At 40.4% G+C, this 17,805-nt stretch overlaps 1 protein-coding gene across 1 annotated transcript in view; it reads right to left on the bottom strand.

Moving 5' to 3' along the window:
- Positions 1–10,267: 10,267 nt before the first annotated feature.
- opn5 (opsin 5) overlaps positions 10,268–17,805 on the bottom strand; it is a 55,910-nt gene continuing 48,372 nt past the window's right edge. Inside the window, exon 7 of the mRNA XM_037085472.1 lies at positions 10,268–10,479. Within this exon, the coding sequence (XP_036941367.1) occupies positions 10,413–10,479 (67 nt within the window). The 3' untranslated portion in view covers positions 10,268–10,412. The remainder of the gene's footprint in view (positions 10,480–17,805) is intronic.

Raw genomic sequence — 17,805 nt, 5'->3', positions numbered from 1 at the left:
CTCACCCTGTAGTATTTAACCATGCTAAATAACGTGTGGCTACTGACCCGTTCTGCTGTCTCTGACCTGCTGTCATGTCTCTGCCACAGTAGGTTAAGCATGCTGGTCCTGCAGTGATCGTCGGCATCCACAGATGTGTTTTTAACTGGTGTACAATGCCAAACTAAACAAACATTTTCATTGCAGATCTGTGATGGATGAATAGTACTACGGGTATAAGGAAATTATTATTATTATTATTTTATTTTTTTTCGGGTGAACTGAACTTAAGTACAAAACCTGAGTAAACGTACTTAGTTACTTTCCACCACAACTTTTCATACAGTAATATCAAAGTAGTCCCGTTTAATCAGAATGCAGTATATTAACAGAGATGATACCTTATTTATGTATATGTCTTGCCTGAATATCTCAATCCATATCGGCAAAAACATGCTCATATATGTATACTTAGTTTCCCTTCCACTGAAATGTTCCACATATTGTCGGATTTTTCAATTCAGCCACTAGGTGCTGCAGCAGGACATGACAGAGAGCTTAAAGTCCACCCTGACCTATTTCCTTAACAGAATTTTCAACTTCTAAACAGCATTAGTTGTTGGTGTCACAGGGCAGATGCTAATAGGAGAATTACATTTAAATAGCCTGCCATGGTTCAGTCCCTGGTGGTCTAGAGGCCCATCAGGTACTGCTTGATCACTAGTCAAGCAGAAATCCCTGGGTTCCATCAGGCACATGTCGATGGTGTTCCGTGTGCAACGCTATTTTGGTCGGGCCTCCACGCGGCTGCATATCCCACCTTGAGCGTTACAAAAGCTAAGCTTGCTGCTGGCTGATACTGTAGAACTCTTGAGATTGTGCTTATTTGGTTGCATGCTCCTTGATTTTTATGCATCTACCATGGATGAATGAGTAGGCGACGTATTTAAAAGTACTCACATGGTCGCTGTTGTGAAGTGAAACATGATCCCGAAACAGTACAGGGCGTTCTATTTTGAAAATTGACAGAGTGCGCGATGCTGTTCCTATGTGTGACTTCACGATCTGCTCCGTTCAGCTTGACGTGACCGCGGTCCATCTCCCTAAACCTGCTGCATATTCTCTGTGGAGCGAGCAGAGAGCCACTTCTGGAACACGATCAGCTCCGGTGACTCTATCGCACCTGTAATGCAGCCATAATGGTCCCTGGTGGAATCCACGGGTAAGACTGGTTTTAGGAAGAACTCTCTTTCAACTGGGAGGCTTTTCAGTCCTCACAGAGGGCAGTCGCTTGAGTGTTTTAGCTACTGAAAACACAGGAGATTAAGATTGTGTTATCAGTGCTGCTGTGTTACAAGTCGAGGCTATCCTAAAATATATTCATACCAAATATTAATTGCAGAGGCACAAGACAGAAGTATTTTCTATGTGGTTTCTACCAGAAGTATTCCTTAGAAGTCTGGGCCTTTTTCCCAGCACAATGGCAACATTATTAGAATTTCATTGGGACACCCAAACATCACAGCCATGAATGACTGTTGAACATGTGAGCCATGGCTTCACTGTTTTTCCAATCATTCTAACACGCTTCCTAAAACTACAACTCAAATTCTCAGAATACTCAACACAAAACTGAGAACAGTTCAGCATTTTGTTTAAAACTCCGCAGATCTCTTGCAAAATGAAACCGTGTCCTGTCTCCTCAAAACCGATTCTTTCCACCAAAACAACACACGTAGCTATCATATGAATACTCTTAGAGAGCACAATTGAAACACTTGCGTGATAAATGTAACACCATCAAAATATTTCTAAAAATATTTTCTAACACATATTACCACATAGTTAACTGTAGAAAACAGTAGAAATGGTTCCAGTGGTTTTCATCGTAACATTCAGTTAAAAACACACAATTAGTGAAATGAAGATCTCCTGAGTGCAGTTAATATGTCTCAAGTGATTGTAGTATAGAGACTTCTGTGCCTGAGGGTTCAGTTACTGGTTAATCAGTATTCGTGGGTACACCATGAATACAAAATAACACTCCAAGCAGCTCTGTAAAAAAGATTATTGAAAAATCAGGGTCAAAGTCAGGGGATGGATACAAAAACATGTCCAAGTCACTGAACAACCCCACGGAGTTCAGTTAAATCCATCTTTAAGAATTGGAAGGAATATGGTGCATGTGTAAATCTACCTAGAGCAGGCCATCCTCTCGATCTGAGTGACCATGTGTAAAGGAGACTAGTGAAGGAGGCCACCAAGACACACATGAATTCTCTGAAGGAGTTAAAAGCTTCAGCAGCTGAGATGGGAGAGCCCTGCATACAGCAACTGCTACCACCAGTCAAAGCTTTATGGGAGAGTGGCAAACAGAGAGCATCTGTAGAAGAAAACTCAGAAAATACCCACTAAAGGCCACCCAAAGGCATGTGGGAGACTCCAAGGTCAACTGTAATACGTTGCTTTAGTCTGGTGAGACCAAAATGGAGCTTTTTGGCCATCAGACTGGACGCTATGTTTGGCGGACGCCGAACACTGCAATTCACTACAAACACACCATCCCCGCTGTGAAGCATGGTGGTGGCAACATCATGCGGTGGCAAATAACACAATAATAAAATCCAAGGTAATATTTTTTTCCTGTCATCACTTAGTTTCTATCAACACCGTCACACACCATAAAAAGCTTATGCTTCCTATTTATGTAGTCCTCCATAGATTCAGAGCTTATAATGTATTATGTCTACACTAGTACCCATTTAGTATTTTGTTTTATTTGATGTCACATGTACTCCTTTAGAAACTCCTGTCTCACACAACTTTTATCATCAGCATTAAATAAGCAAAGTCACAAACTCGGACATGGCAGTGGTGAATGACAATAACAGCAGACAATTCCAACCATTTCACCACTCAAGTCAATGTTGCATTGATTGATAAATTTATATAATGATTCGACCCTACAAATAACAATATTTCATGCACATTATAATTCTGTAAACATTAAAAACATTAAATGAATGCTTTGATGACCTGAATCCATTCATGCCCTTCATCTGACTTGAAACGTGTTTTTGAAATGATGTCATTAAGGAATTTGATAATTATTATTATCAGAGTGACTGTTTATATTTTGGTCAATTCATGTGATATTTTCTATCTATATTTAACTCTTTTTATATTTTTATTATATCTTTTGATTATGTGTTGCTTTGTTGTTTTGCAGCTAGAGACCACAGCAAATTCTGGTGTGTGAAAACTGACTTGGCAATAAAAGTGATTCTGATTCTCATGACTTTGATTACATTTTCCAATGAGAGACGCAGAGGAGCATGGGTGTATTTTGACCCATGAGCACTGAGTACTCATGAAATAAATACATGTTGCACTGACAGTTGAATACTTGTAGCTGGAACATCAACATGTTGATGCTGATGTGTTGGTCAGCACCATCAATCTATGTGTCAGACAGCGAATCTGATGGTGTTGATGTCCGAACCATGACAAAAACACACTTTTTTTCCCAAGAGACAGTTTAAAACGGTGTAATTCATGATTGAGTAAAGAGTGAAGCGATACCAAACTTTTGCATTAAATCTTGATGCCGTGGTCAGTCAGGCTCTGGATCTTTGGCACTGCTGTATTTCCCAGTATTTCCCTTTTAACCACTCACACATCGTAAATAAACCACATTGTGATTTTTTTTTTTTCATTTGGTTCCACTGGTCAGTAGTTGTTGTTGTTAGGGTTCAGAATTAGCCGGAGGAAGGTTTTTTTAGCTTAAAAAGAAGTCATTTTTTTATTATAGTGAAACTGTCTTCATCAAAGAAAAATCTAATGAGGCCAATCTTTCACACTACACACTGGAGTCTGTGAAACTGGTCCTCGCTGCAGGGACTTGCGCTCATGCAGCCACATGAGCATGAGCGAGGTCCAAAACTGATGTTGGTGATAAGACCTGACTCACACGGCCTGTTGTGGTCGAGGTCGGGGCTACGTGCAGGCCAGTCATGTTCTTTCACACCGAATTTGTAAAAACCTTCTCTGTTTAGACCAACTGTTGCTCCAGAGCTGGAAGCACTCAGAAATAAGACGTTGAGTGCTGCAGTGTTTCCTTAAGTGAAACTAAAGGGGCGAGAACAAACCATGAAAAATAACCCCAGGTCAAAATTACACCCGTGTGGGCAACTGTGTCAACATATGTATTGCCAGTTGTTTTCTGTCACTCCACAGGAGCTCATGATTAACCCAGCACAAACATTAGCTTTACCTCCAACTGTTCGAGCGATATAACATTAAACTAACAAGGTAAGAATGGTTTTCGTATTGGAATCGTTCTTTTCACGAGGTCGGTTTTTATGATCAGATTGATCGTCAGGAGTTCTGGGTGACCGCTTGTGATTGGATCTCACTTCCATGCACTACATGCAAATAAGACTGTTAAATCAGTGGAGCACAGGAGCATGAAGTCCATGCAACCAAACACCTAACACTGGTGCTACTGTCGCATCAAATTCAGAACAGAGAGCAGATCAGTGTTAAAGCTGAACAGTCGAAGTCAGCTGATTCACAGGTTTTTCGACTCAAGAGAGCGGCTGTGTGATATGAAGTGAAGAGAGCGCGAAAGATAAAAAGCAACACATTTCCTCTAAATATACGTGCAGTGTTGCACCTTTATTTGCACTTGCACTTACATTACGTCAGTGTGAATTAGTTTAAATGAATAATGGCCTTTTAATAATGAACACAAAAACAGACTTAACACTGCTCAGCTGTATCGCTGAATACGACAGTGAACAACAACAGTAATTTACACTTTAAATTTTCACAGCAGGATTCATGTGCAACACATTTTTGGAACAAACGTTAACCCCCTGCACCCGCGTCGACCAACAGACTAGAAACAGACCCAGCGACCTCTAACCAATACCTGAGATTCAAACGCCAAACAAGGGCGGCATTGCAGTCTCCAACATCTCACAACGGGCTGCCTCACCCTCGCTTCAGCATTTCAAAAATTACTCCTGTGAAATCTTAAGGCTTAAATTCCCTCGTATGATTATTGACGGAACTCATAGTTTTTACATATGAACCGCAAACACACCTCAGCCCATGCTACATTTTGTATGTGCATAAACATCAGTTGCATCACTTCTCATCCAAGGTACGCAGTACAGTGTGCCTTCTAGAAAAGTAAATGTCAGTTTCCTTTTCGGAGCAGTGTCAGACTGAAATCACATGACATCATTTGACCCACCAGAATCAGAAGAAAAAAAAAACAATAAACAAAAGAGTATTTTAAAAATAACATATTTTATCAAATAGTACATCTAAAACTGTTGACAAGGAATCCCAGCAGCTGGGCATGAGGCTCCAAGTAAACAAGAAATATAAGAAAAAGACAATGTAATCCCATACAATAAATATTCATTTTTAAATGCTGTCATAATTTTCTTATATTATAGATGGTAAAATGCTGCTTTTATGTCACATTATGTCATAATAATACAAAGCAAGCAACTGCTTTATATTGTATGTGGCCTTATCTGAACCACTGTAACAGATTGTGGCATATGTATTATTTTATGGATTAAAGAGCTGATAAATTCCTCATTGGCTCTGACAGTGATTTTCAATCATCCTGAATTCTTTTACTAAACTTAATTGAGTTAGTAGTTATTTTCATGTTGAAGCACTCAGTGTGAGCAAGTATTTACAGACTATGTATGTCAGGTTAAGTTTGTCAGGTATCGAACATTGCACCCATGAAATATGGCTTCTCTTTTACTCAAAACACCCTAGAACTGATTGACCTTCGGCTTTGTATGGAGCACTCAGTGTGCCAGATTTGGAGAAGAATGGACTGACGGGTCTTTCCCCGGTTGTGACATTTACACAATTTATCATGACAAAGAATATTTGCAAATGGAAATCACAGACCAAAGCGCATTGACGAGCGGTGGGGAATTGGTATATCTGGTGAAATTGGTATAAATCTGCAACATGTTAAAGTGTTCTCTTAAAGCGTCACTATCTGACCACAGACTCATTGGATTTGGGAACATTTTTGGACTTGCTTCTGAAGAACTCTGATTCCTTGTGGATACATTTAGATTAGAAGGATAGGTGGCACTAAAGGATGGCTAGAGAATCCACAGTGTGTCCGACTTACTCAAGATGCAGTCATGATAGAGGTCAGTCAGGTGTTAAAGACAGTAGGGCATGTCCACTTAGGCTTCAGCATCAGAGTGCTGACACATGCAGGAAAACAAGAGGCTCATGTCATGTGTCATGGTTACAAAAGGCTCGGCAAGACGGTGACAAACAAAGGTTCAGCAGGAAAGGCGTCGTCGCCTCACGAGGGAAAGCCTGCCAGAAAATGCCACAAACAGTTGGGAGAGAAGTGTCATAGTGATGGTTTCACTGGCAACAAACTGAAGAATCCTAGAAATAGCGTGACCGATGATTTTTCATAAACTTGCACAGGCTTTGCAAGTAAGCCAAATGTGACATATTCAAGGTCAGATCTGCACTTTACTACTGTGTATTATTGTTCCTATGAATCGTTTTAGCATTGTCATATTTGAGGTAGGTTCAAATCTCTGGTCATGGACTTCACTTGACACTTACCACCATCCTGCCCAGATATTCAACTGTGGTGGGGCAATTTCATTAAATAGTGCATACCATCTCTCTTCAAGACAAACAATCCCATTTAAATTATTAAGATTCACATATTGAAGCCATGAAGGTGTGAGCACAAAAACATATTACTTTTCTCTTCTTTGCCATATTTGTATCCATTTCAAAGTAGGACTGAGTCATGTAGATTTATTTTTGTGGTATGTATTTTTACACCACCATAGTGAATCTTCTTGTGGATTACTTATAACATAATAAAAATAAAAATAAAATAATAAAATAACCATGTGAAAGTGTGTGTTAATGATATAAACATCATACTGTTGAACTTCCACAATGAGCAAAACAAGGGAAGTCTCCAAAAAGAAACATTGGTAATGTTTGAAAATCATTGCACTGGTTGTACCATTAGCAAAGAAAAGATATTAAACCCACTAGCTATAGGGAACAGCAATGTAAACCAACGTAAGCATTGCCCTGGTTCCCTCAGCAAAAAGCCTATGGAAATATTTTGTTGTGTTTTGGTTCATTGGGGACAAAAAAAATCTCCATGGTAAACAAAAGATTATGATACTTACATGTTTGTTCAGCAGGTTTTTCTTCACAAACGAAAACCACCATGCTCGAGCTTAAATGCAATCACATGGATTAAACAACTGTTCGACGGCTTTAAACAAAGTGCATCGCAGTTGTATGACTTCAGCGGCATATAAATGGCAATTTATGCCATTTTGTGTCATGTTTGGATTAAGTGACGCCTAATCTTATCTGTTTATGTTCAGCCACCAAAAATGATTAATATCCATACTCAGAATGGGGGGGAGGCACAAACTAATGAGAGTTGGTCAGCTGTTCAGAACTGAGCTTCAGATCAACAGTTTTTTGTTTTTGTTTTCAATCCTGAATGAATAACTTCAGTCAGCTACCCAGTGAACGTTTTCCCTCATCACGAGGGTGGATGATTGACACACGCTCTTGCTCCTCGCTGTTGTGGAGAGCACATTATCTGTACACTATATATGCTGGACACTCATTTCAACCAAGTGCTCGCTCAAACCTAATGTTATTCATAACCATAATCTTGCAAATCAGTGTGTAGCTGGTGTCTAGAACAGTTATACAACTAAATCTTATCCAAGCAGTGCGGAGCGAAGACATTTATAGAACTCAATGTGGACTCATACCCTCAGGTCTTCACTCGACTTTGACTTGACGTGCATAAGTATCTTAGGCATCATGATCCCACCAGAACATTCCATCCGACACAACTAATACAAAAGAACCTGAGCTACGTGGTTCTAATTGCTGGCTTTGATTCGGCACGACGCTGAACTCATTTATCAAGTACTGCGCCATCACTCCTCTTTGCCTCCACAGCAGACATGTGAGCAGTGACCTTTGATTTACCCTGATGCCGCAGGCACCATCTTTCCTCAGTCAGGATTTTTTCCCACTCCACCCACTTCATTCCAGCTAATCCCGCTGGTGAACCCTCTGAGCGCTCATGAGCCTCCCTGTATGTCAACAGTGAATCAGTCCCCTTCATTAACTTCCTCCCATCCACCTACTGGATGACATTTTGAAAAGCCTCACATTAGCACTCATTTATGATTCATGGAGTGAAGGTCTGCAAAAAAAAAAAAAGACGTGCACAATTTTCATTGAGCAAAGCCAATTTTTTTTTTTTTTTTTTTTTTTTTTTTTTCAATATTGCTTATCTTCATTCGAGTAATGTGCATACATGGACAATAAACATGAACTTCAATAACATTTTCATGAATGAGACCCCAGGTGTGTACAACAGAGGAAATGCTTGACCAAGTAGATGTTCACTTCAGACAAATTCTTAAGATGCTTGGCTTTTGAGAAACGTGCTTATTTGCTCTCTTGACAAGAGAATGAGAAGACTGGGAGACTCGAGTTAGTGTTTCACCATGCAACGGACAAATACCAGAAGGCGAAAGGCATCAAATACACAACATTTCAGTAGCCTGGTATGTTAGCTTGTACATTTGTGCTTGTAAAACTAGTGAGATCCCCGCCCAGCAAAGGCCAAAATGTGACAAACTGAAAATTGAATAATTCTTATACATTATTCAGGTGTCAAATCCATTTAACGGATGTACAATAATTCTGAATATTCCACTTTCTGCATTAGATCATGGTCAGATATACGCAAAACAACAACTTGCTCTCCCGGTGCTTTACAAAGCCAACAACAATAGACACACGAGAAGAATAGTAGAACTGCCTCACATGGAGGCAGAAAATGTTGACTAACTGGAATTCTTGGAGAGAAAGCAAATAAGCATGTTTCACAAAATGTAAAACTATTTATGCAAGGAAAGAAGATGACTGGTTGCTCTATATAATCCAATCTTGATCAAAATGTTTTAGGACTTGGAAAATTGGGGCAAAAAACAGGGTAAGTCAACCAAAAAGACAATCCAGGCTCTAAAAAAAAAAAACGTAAGAAAATGCAACAAACAAGGAAGGACATATTAACAAGCCTTCAGTGGCTAAATCTTCAAAAATAGCAGGTCAGGGAGAAGCTCGGATATTTGCAGTGCCTGCATTGCCTTTTTGTATGAAGTACTCCATTTCTTCGACACATCATGAAAACAACACGGCTATCTCTGGCTGTGTCAAAAAACCAGCCAACAAATAAACAATAAATAGATTCAAAATGGTCCCTGAATTAATCATAATCGTTCCTGTGCCGGTGGCCACAACTGTAGGTCTGGTAGTCAGTGAAAGAGTGACGTCAACTTTTCTCTTTTAATAAAACATGTGAATCCACTATAAGTATATCTGTGTGTATCACAAAAAACTGTTGTAAATGCATAATGAGTAGTTTTTGCAAGTTAAAGTGCAATTGTCCTGTGTTTCTGTTTTCTTTTGATGGGTCGAACTTCAACCTCCTCAGTTTCTGATGAAAGCTGTAAATAAAAGTGTCAACACCCTGTAGATGCAATGTTCACGTCTCACTGATTATATTCACATGAAGTCTCCTTGAGTGCAGTAGAACAGCTGATGAGAACATAAGCTGGAGTGATTCAGTGCATTCTGAAGCATATCTATACAAGCCACAGGTGTAGGAGTACAAAAGACAACAGCCTGTACAAACAGTAAAAATACAACTTTGAGCTTGACCATCACACCGACACCCGATTTCGACACGGCTCACATCGGGATGATTGCTTTCTGTTTTAGAAACATTGCTGGAAACAAATTCGACATCTGGGCGTTGTGCAGCAATTTAACACTTAATGCTCCAGACGCCGCGTGACTTTGGTTGGAATACTCCCACTGTTTCAAACCTGAGCGGAGCGGTACTACGAGAACATCACTGTAGGCAGTCAGCTGGTGTCAGTTCCACGTGTGTTGTCTCTTTAACAGCAGTGACAGAAGGTGTGTCTGTGACACTGAAAAACGACAAAGTGGAGACGCTCACACGACATGTCACTTGTATGCTATAACCACTGTAAAGACGACGCGACTCCACACATTGAGGGGAAAAAAAAAAAGAAAAAAACCTTGCTGGGAAAGACGTGTTTCCAAGGAGGGACGAGGTGGAGAGCCGCGGGAGCACGCGCAGGTCCGGCGTGGGTGCAAAAACAAGCAGCGAGACTCTGCAGCAGCAGTAAAGGTGAGCAGAAATGATGATGTCAGAGCAGGTGACAGGCAGCGTGTGATTGGATACGTGCAGGGCACAGAGGGCGAAGGAACAAGGCAAAACTGTCCGAGTAGGAGAGGTAAGAGGTTCACACAGTCTAAAGTGTCTTTTCTCACATCTCGATGTGAGCTTCTTTGGCCGGTGGAGTTTCCCTTAACGAGCCAGAGATGGTGTAGAACCTGCCAGAGAGGGGGGATAAAAAAAAGGCATCAGTAAGAAATGTCTGTGTTTACTAAAAATACAGGCAAATGCACCTTTAGCCACATTTTAAAACTTGAATAATTGTTTAAAAGTGACACAATTTTAATGAATCCCACCCAAAACATATTAAAGAAATCCGTACATGATGATGCACACACATCGGCATGACAAAATTTGCATTCTCTTTCAAGTTTAGGCTCACATCCATGAAACGTACACCTTGGATAAGTTAATGTCATGGTTCGGGACATGGTTACGTTTTGACTTTATGCCCTTTTTGTGTCTCTTCTGTCTTTTCAGTGTTCCACTCTCTGTGTTTCCCCTCGTCACCTCACCTGTCCTCTTCCCTCTTGCCTTTAGCTGTTGTATTTGCTACTTTTGTTTATGATCCTTTGACGCATTTTTGTTTGTTCTCCTGGTTTTTGCATATCTCAGCTTTTTTTTTTTTTTTTTAAATAAAAGCTTGCCTTTTGTTTCCCCAATTTCCTGCCCCCTGTGTTTGGTCTGCATTCTGGGTCCTAAATTACAACCTCACCCTGACAATTAAATGTCGCCGAGGAAATAGAGAGCTCTCGTAGAGCTGGGCAAGGCAACTGAGAGTGAAAAATCGACTTTCTTACATGTCGGACCTCTGAGTAAAAGCATCAACACATTCATGGAAAAAACTGTTATAAATAAAGGTGCATTTGAAAAATAAAAATGCTTTGAGCTAAAACTCTTAAACTTAAAGTGCTGCTCCCTTATATTTTTGTAAAACATGCCACACATCCCGACAGCAATCATAAAATTGGGTTAGGGATAAGCGCTCTTACAATAAAATAAATAAAAATCAGGCTGTTTCAGGGCTCTAACAAAGCCATCCAATTATTTAATTAAACCCTAAATAAATGATTGGATAGGCACAAGAATGGCAGAGAAAATGCAGCTAAAAATTCCCAATACTAACATGCTAGTCTGACAGTGGTGAGTACTAACAATAGATGTGTTTGTTGTTAACATTCATTATAATGTGAGGTGTTTTATTTACACTGGAGTTCTACATTATCAAGTAGGACGTGGTGAGCAAATTCAACGACGTGCTGCTCACACACAGCACAGGAACTCGGAAGCCTCTTCTGACTGAGCGACATTCGTCACGGCTAGTTTCGCTTGCGCTTCTGTGATTTCGCCTTTTTCGCAAAGTAGTTGATTTACGGATCTACATGAGCTTGTTGAATGTAGTCGACTAGCCGATCACACACATCTCTCAGCCGGCTAGCGAGGACTAAGGGCAGGTGGTGTAGTCGGGGTAATGTAGTTGCTGGTTTCTCCTTCTAACCAACCTGAGCTTTAATTAAAGAGCAGAAGTACAACCACCTACATCTAAAGTAAGTAAGTAGGTATAAAAAGTAATAAAAAGTACGAATTTAGCAAAAAATCAGCCTCTGTGACTGTGAATAGGCCATTTTTATCAAGAACATATATCTTCTTAAATAAGTGATTATAGAGTATTAGGTATCTGTAACCAGCACTGTTTCATTTTAGGTTTTATATGAGCAGACTGAGTAACACATTCCAGTACTATCTATTGTGAATCAGAGTTTGCTTACCTTCATGCAGTGGCACTGATTTATTCTCTCATTAGTCTCTGTCTCTTAGTCCTTTTCAACAACACCTATTCTTTGTGATGGATTTTTCTTCAATGCATAGCGCAGCTTGTAGACAATTAAATATGCAAAATTACTTCAATAACTATGAATATGTATTGTGCATCCTCCTAGCGCCACAGACAGCTCCTGAGTGCATGCAAGTGCACTCGCTCTAAAGTGCTTCTTTTGGAAATCTGAGTAGAAATTAAGTGGAAAAGGTTTCTGTTTTACAAAATTAACTTCAAAGGTAAGCCATTTTCAGGTAATTTATCTCAGGGCAGTGGGGCTGGTTTCAGCAGCTTCATTTAACAATTAGACGTGATTGCGCTGTCGTCACATGTCATTTCAGAGCAATATTATGTCCATGTTCTTTAAACCATCAAAACAACATGCTGACGTGATGTGATGGATATTGCTTCTCTGCCACTGCACATCACAACAACCTGAGGCTGATGGGGGTTCCAATATAACCACAACAGAGGAGCAAATCCTCCTGGCTTTGTGTTTTTCAGTGACAGTGAATCTACTTTAAAAAGGAACTGTTTTCTTCTACAGCATATGAGTGTTAATACAAAGGAAAAACATCAGGATGTAAGGCTCAGTGTATTAAATTCATCACCCACATTTCATGTTTTGTTTTTATTAAACCTAATTTATTGTAAAAAAATTTAATAAATTATTTTTTTTTTAAAAAGAGAGAGAATTATTTAACTCCAAGGCCACCCTGCTCATATTCACAGTAAATGTCAACCGAGTTTGCTAATCCAATTCAGCTCAAGCAGTGGCGGTTCTGGAGCAGTTTTAATAGGGGGGCCAGGTTGGGGCTGGCTTTTTTGTTAGGGGGCACATACAACCCGTGGGAAAAAGAAAGTCAAATCCCTCATTCAGACAAGGGTTAAATGGAACTTAAAACAGTGTTTACAATTTCAACAATTTTGATTGAGTATCAAACTGCAGAGACACTTCATTGCTACCTTTCCCTTTAGTAAAAATCATTACAAGAAATCTGTCATTGTATTATTGAGGCAGACTCCCCATTAGGGGGGGCCAGAGGGGGGTCTGGACCCAGAGTTACAGGGGCACTGGCCCCTGTTGGCCCCCCCCCTTGAACCGCCCTGCGCTGAAGTAACTGAAATTGTTGTTATTTACCAGCAGTAGTAATGTAAATCCACACAGTTTTACAACATGTTCTCACTCATTGGTGCTACAGCAACTTGTTCGGTGGCCCTAAGATAATCTATGATGCTGTGAAAGCCCCTCTGTCATCAGTTTACATGTGAAAGGCTCCACAGTCAAGTTAGCACTACATCTGGTAAGATGGAGAGGCGCGGTGATTGAGCCAAGTAAAGTGGATCAAAAGTGGGGCAAGTTAACAGACATCTGAGGCGGAGCTATGATGCTAATTTTACAATAATGATGGTCAGTGCAGCAGAGGCATCAAACAACTGTCAGGCAGCCAAGAAATATGGAGTTACGGAGTGTAACGTCCGAAGATGGCGGGTCCAAAAAGAGGGATCGTCTTATAATCAGGGTCGTCCTATATTCGGGTCAATACGGTAAATACAAATTACTCTTGACTCTTGGTCACAAACGAGATGCAAACCCTTGGTTCTTAGTCCTGCTGGCCTGTGCCTCCCTTGCCCCAGCTGACAAGGCTAAACTTCACATGCTACTGACAGCAGACACCATTACCTGCAACATTAAGTTAGCATTGCTAGCCACTGTGTGCTGTTTGACTGGGGCCAGAGCCTCTGACATAGAGGCTAATCTTAGGGTGCTAGCATCATGCAGGGAGTAATAATGGAACCAGGCACACAGCACCACTAGTGACAGCAACGTCGTAATTCATGCTAGCACCAATAAAATCCGTCTGGAGCAGTCGGTGATCACAAATATAGCATAGCCAAGACTTTTCAGGAAATTAGAAGGATGTGTTGGCACCGATAAATTGTCTCTGGTCCCTTGTCGAGACATACAGCAGGCTTACAGCTATTAACTGCTGGCCTGCACGTCCCTGTAGGGAGCAGGGATACAAGTTCTTGGATAACTGGCCTTCTTTCCAGGATCTGGGGTCGGCCTTCATCCTACTGTGGTGACTTTTTATTAAGCAATATAGTGAGGTATATGAGGCAGGTTTGACTCTGCCAGCCTAGTTAATATGGCTAGTCAGGGAAATTGATTGAGATTGATAGCTTAGTTTACAACACTGAGACTGTCTCCTTCCCTTGCCACTCATTAACTGAGTCATCCACTAAATGTGTAACTCAAAATAATCTGATTTAGATCTCCACCTCTGACGTTGGGGAGAGCACCTTACACAGTCTTGCATGGTAAAATACCGAAGCTAATCACTACTGCTTCCCTTTATCTCTACCTGCGTAGGCAGCCAAATCATACTGAAAGGTACCTTGTTCCAGTTAATAAATTAACTACCATAAGCGCCACTGAACAGCCCATCACTGGAAATTGCTGCTCCAATGAGCTTAAAACCCTAAAATTTGTCTTCATTAATATTAGATCACTGTCTACTAAAGCCTTACTGATTAATAATTTGAATACTGCATATAAGTTGGACATGATTTGTCTTGTGTGAAACATGGCTGAAATCATTAAATGAAGACTCCACTCCTGACTATAACTACACCCATGTTGCTCGGTGCCGCTCTAATCTACAAATCTATTGTCAGTCTAACCTCCAATCAGGTTATTAAATGTACTTCATTGGGGGAGCTGGTTTTTTAAAGCCATCTTCATCACGTAGTAACAGCCTTGTCCAGGGAACAGGCTTTTACCTGGTGGTAACCTATATAGCTCCAGGGCCTTACTCCCAATTCTCAGGAGAATTTGGTGAATTTGTTGCAGATCTTGTTAATCGTTCATAAGATCCTAATTATTGGGGATTTCAATAGACACTTAAATAAGCCCCTGACCCCCAAAGTAAAGCTTTGCTGGTACTTCTTGATATTTCTGGATTCGTTCAGCTTGTTCGTGAAACTACTCATTCCAGTGGTGACTTGACTCTGGACTTGATCCTCTAGATGTGTCAGCCCTGAATACCACTTCTGTCTCTTCTGCAGTGTCAGACCACTTTCTTATAACATTTGAAGCGTCATTAGCCTGGTCTTGTACTGGTGACACAAATGTTTCTACTTTTCGTCATATTAGCCTGACACTCTCCTTTTGGCTACTTTTGCAGCACTGACAGAACCTGTGGAAAGTTCACTGATGAAGTCATCTCAGTACTTATTTCTGTCCTTGATTCTGTCACACCTGTCTCTACCAAGACAAGGCGATCAAAGAAATCCCCTCGCAGGTTTACCAACGAAACACCAGCCTGCAGGGAAACAGAATGTGCATGGCAATAATCTAAATTGGAAGTTTTTCATCTTGCATGGCATGATAGCGTACTTAATTATAAGCATGTTCTTAATGCTGCTAAGACGGCACTAATACACAGTATTAAACACAACTTTAGATTTCTCTTTGACACTGTGGCTAAACTTACTCAAAACCCATAACCTGTGAGCTGTGCACCCTTTACTGCAAACAATTTTTTACATTTCATTTGCAATAAAATTGATGAGATAAAAGTCAAAATTATCTCTTCATTTCTGGCTTGCTTCAGAAAGTTGACTGTAAAGCACCCTTTTTGCAATACACAGTTAGTCTCAGATCTTAACATTGTTGAAACACATCTCTTGCATAATTGTCTAAACTGGTCTCAACCTCAAACCCAACTACCTGCCTCCTGGACCTCCAACCAGCAAAACTGTGTAAGGTTCTACAGCCAGCACTGGGACCTACAATGCATCTACTTACAAAAACCCACCTTGACCCAGGGTCTCTGAATAATGATAGACCAGTATCCGACCTTCCCTTCTTCTCTCAACTGTTGAGACTCGCTGAAAAGAGTTGTGTCCCAGCAACTCGTCATTCCACCAAAACTGCACTTACTTACCACTAACACTACTTATCTCTGGCCTGGCTCTCGCTTGGCTAAAGTCTTACCTATCAGAAAGAACACAATGTGTTTCTTTGTGATGCTAATTCAGTATTTACTGACGAGGAGTATGGAGTTCTCCAGGGCTCTGTTCTTGGCCCCTTGATCTTCTCTTTATATATTTCACCTCTTGGCCAAATCATTCAGAGTTATGGAATACATTTCAAATAACATGTGGATAATGCTCAGCTGTATGTGTACATAAAAGCAAAACTAGAGACCTGCTTGTATGCGGGGAAGAAATGGATGTCAGAAAACTGCTTGATGACAAGGGATGTGGTTCATTGTACATATTATAAAGCCAACTGAGGAAATGTGATTGGGATTGTGTTTGGCTTTATAAATGTTTTTATTTTCACTGAAAATACCATTTCAGTGTTTAGACACACAGCACACATGCTATACAATTCAGAAAAACTGGAAATGACCTTGCCATTGTAAGTAAAAGACTGAAATCAAACACTGCCTGTGTACACTCCTCTGAACCCACTCCTACATTCAGAGGCCGGACAACAGAAAAGTGTTGCCAAGGCAAGAAAGATGATTCAAGCAGCCAACAGTAAACAAGAAAAGAATAGAACAGACTGAAGGCCATAAGAACGATCTTGGGTTCAAAGGAAATGGGGGGAAAAAATGAAACAAATAGGTCCTGTTAGGATTTCCTTGTGTGCAATGAAGATTTAGCCTCTGTCCCTGCAGAGAAATGAATGAGGCGGGTCTTCTTGGGGTATGCACATTAACTGTGCACTGTGCACTGGGCACAAACATTATATTTGTCATGACTGTGACGAACTGCGAAACTGCTCTGACAGGAAAGACATAGTATCATAGACCCTAACCCTAACCCCCCAAGGCTTTTAAACAGGTGTAGATTAAGTGAGTGAGTGAGTGAGTGACATTGTTAATTATAGGGGTGCTCTTCATCGAAGGGGCAAAGGGAAGCTTCCAGTATGGTGAGAGGGGTTAGGGAGGTGGCAGGGTCAGGTGTCGGTCCATCAGATACTGTCCCTCAGCCTGGAGTGTAAATACAGATTCAATATATGCCCATGTTAGTCCTAGATCTGCAATAATCAATTTACTTGCACGTAACCTGCATGAGTAAGCTTTACGGTCAGAGAAAACTCAGAGAAATGTATTGCTGTATACTCTTTCTATAATAACCTTGTCTATCCTCATTTGCACAAGTGTATTTTATAATTCATACACAGCATAAACTTGTTGAAAAGTAATGATAATTTGTTTAAGCTGCTGAAAATTCTACAGGAACTAGAGCAGAGGGGAACTTCAAGATCTATGAATACTGCTGCATTCATTCTATTAACTCAGTTTGGTCCAGTACGATGTTCTTTACAATTTCTCTCCAGCAAGTACACTTCTTTTTTTTTTTTTATTACAAATACAAATGATACTGATAATTTCCTTTTTTTCTTACTGCTCGAGGAAAAGACTTGGACTTCTATCCCCAAAAACATCCACAGCTTCCCACTCTGTTGATTGCTCTTTGCGATTTTGATCTAAAATTATCATCCCCTTTAACCACATCCTTCATACTATTTATGGCCTTATCATTTTCAGTTGAGCACAGAGGGTAACTTGAGTTTCTAATAATGCACCCCTTATTTCCCCTTTGCTGCTTTTGTTATCCTCTAAAATGGTATTATATTATTCGTTTTCAC

The sequence above is a fragment of the Acanthopagrus latus genome, chromosome 22 (assembly GCF_904848185.1).
Source record: "Acanthopagrus latus isolate v.2019 chromosome 22, fAcaLat1.1, whole genome shotgun sequence".
NCBI lineage: Eukaryota > Metazoa > Chordata > Actinopteri > Spariformes > Sparidae > Acanthopagrus > Acanthopagrus latus.
This window is presented reverse-complemented; position numbering and strand designations above follow the sequence as displayed.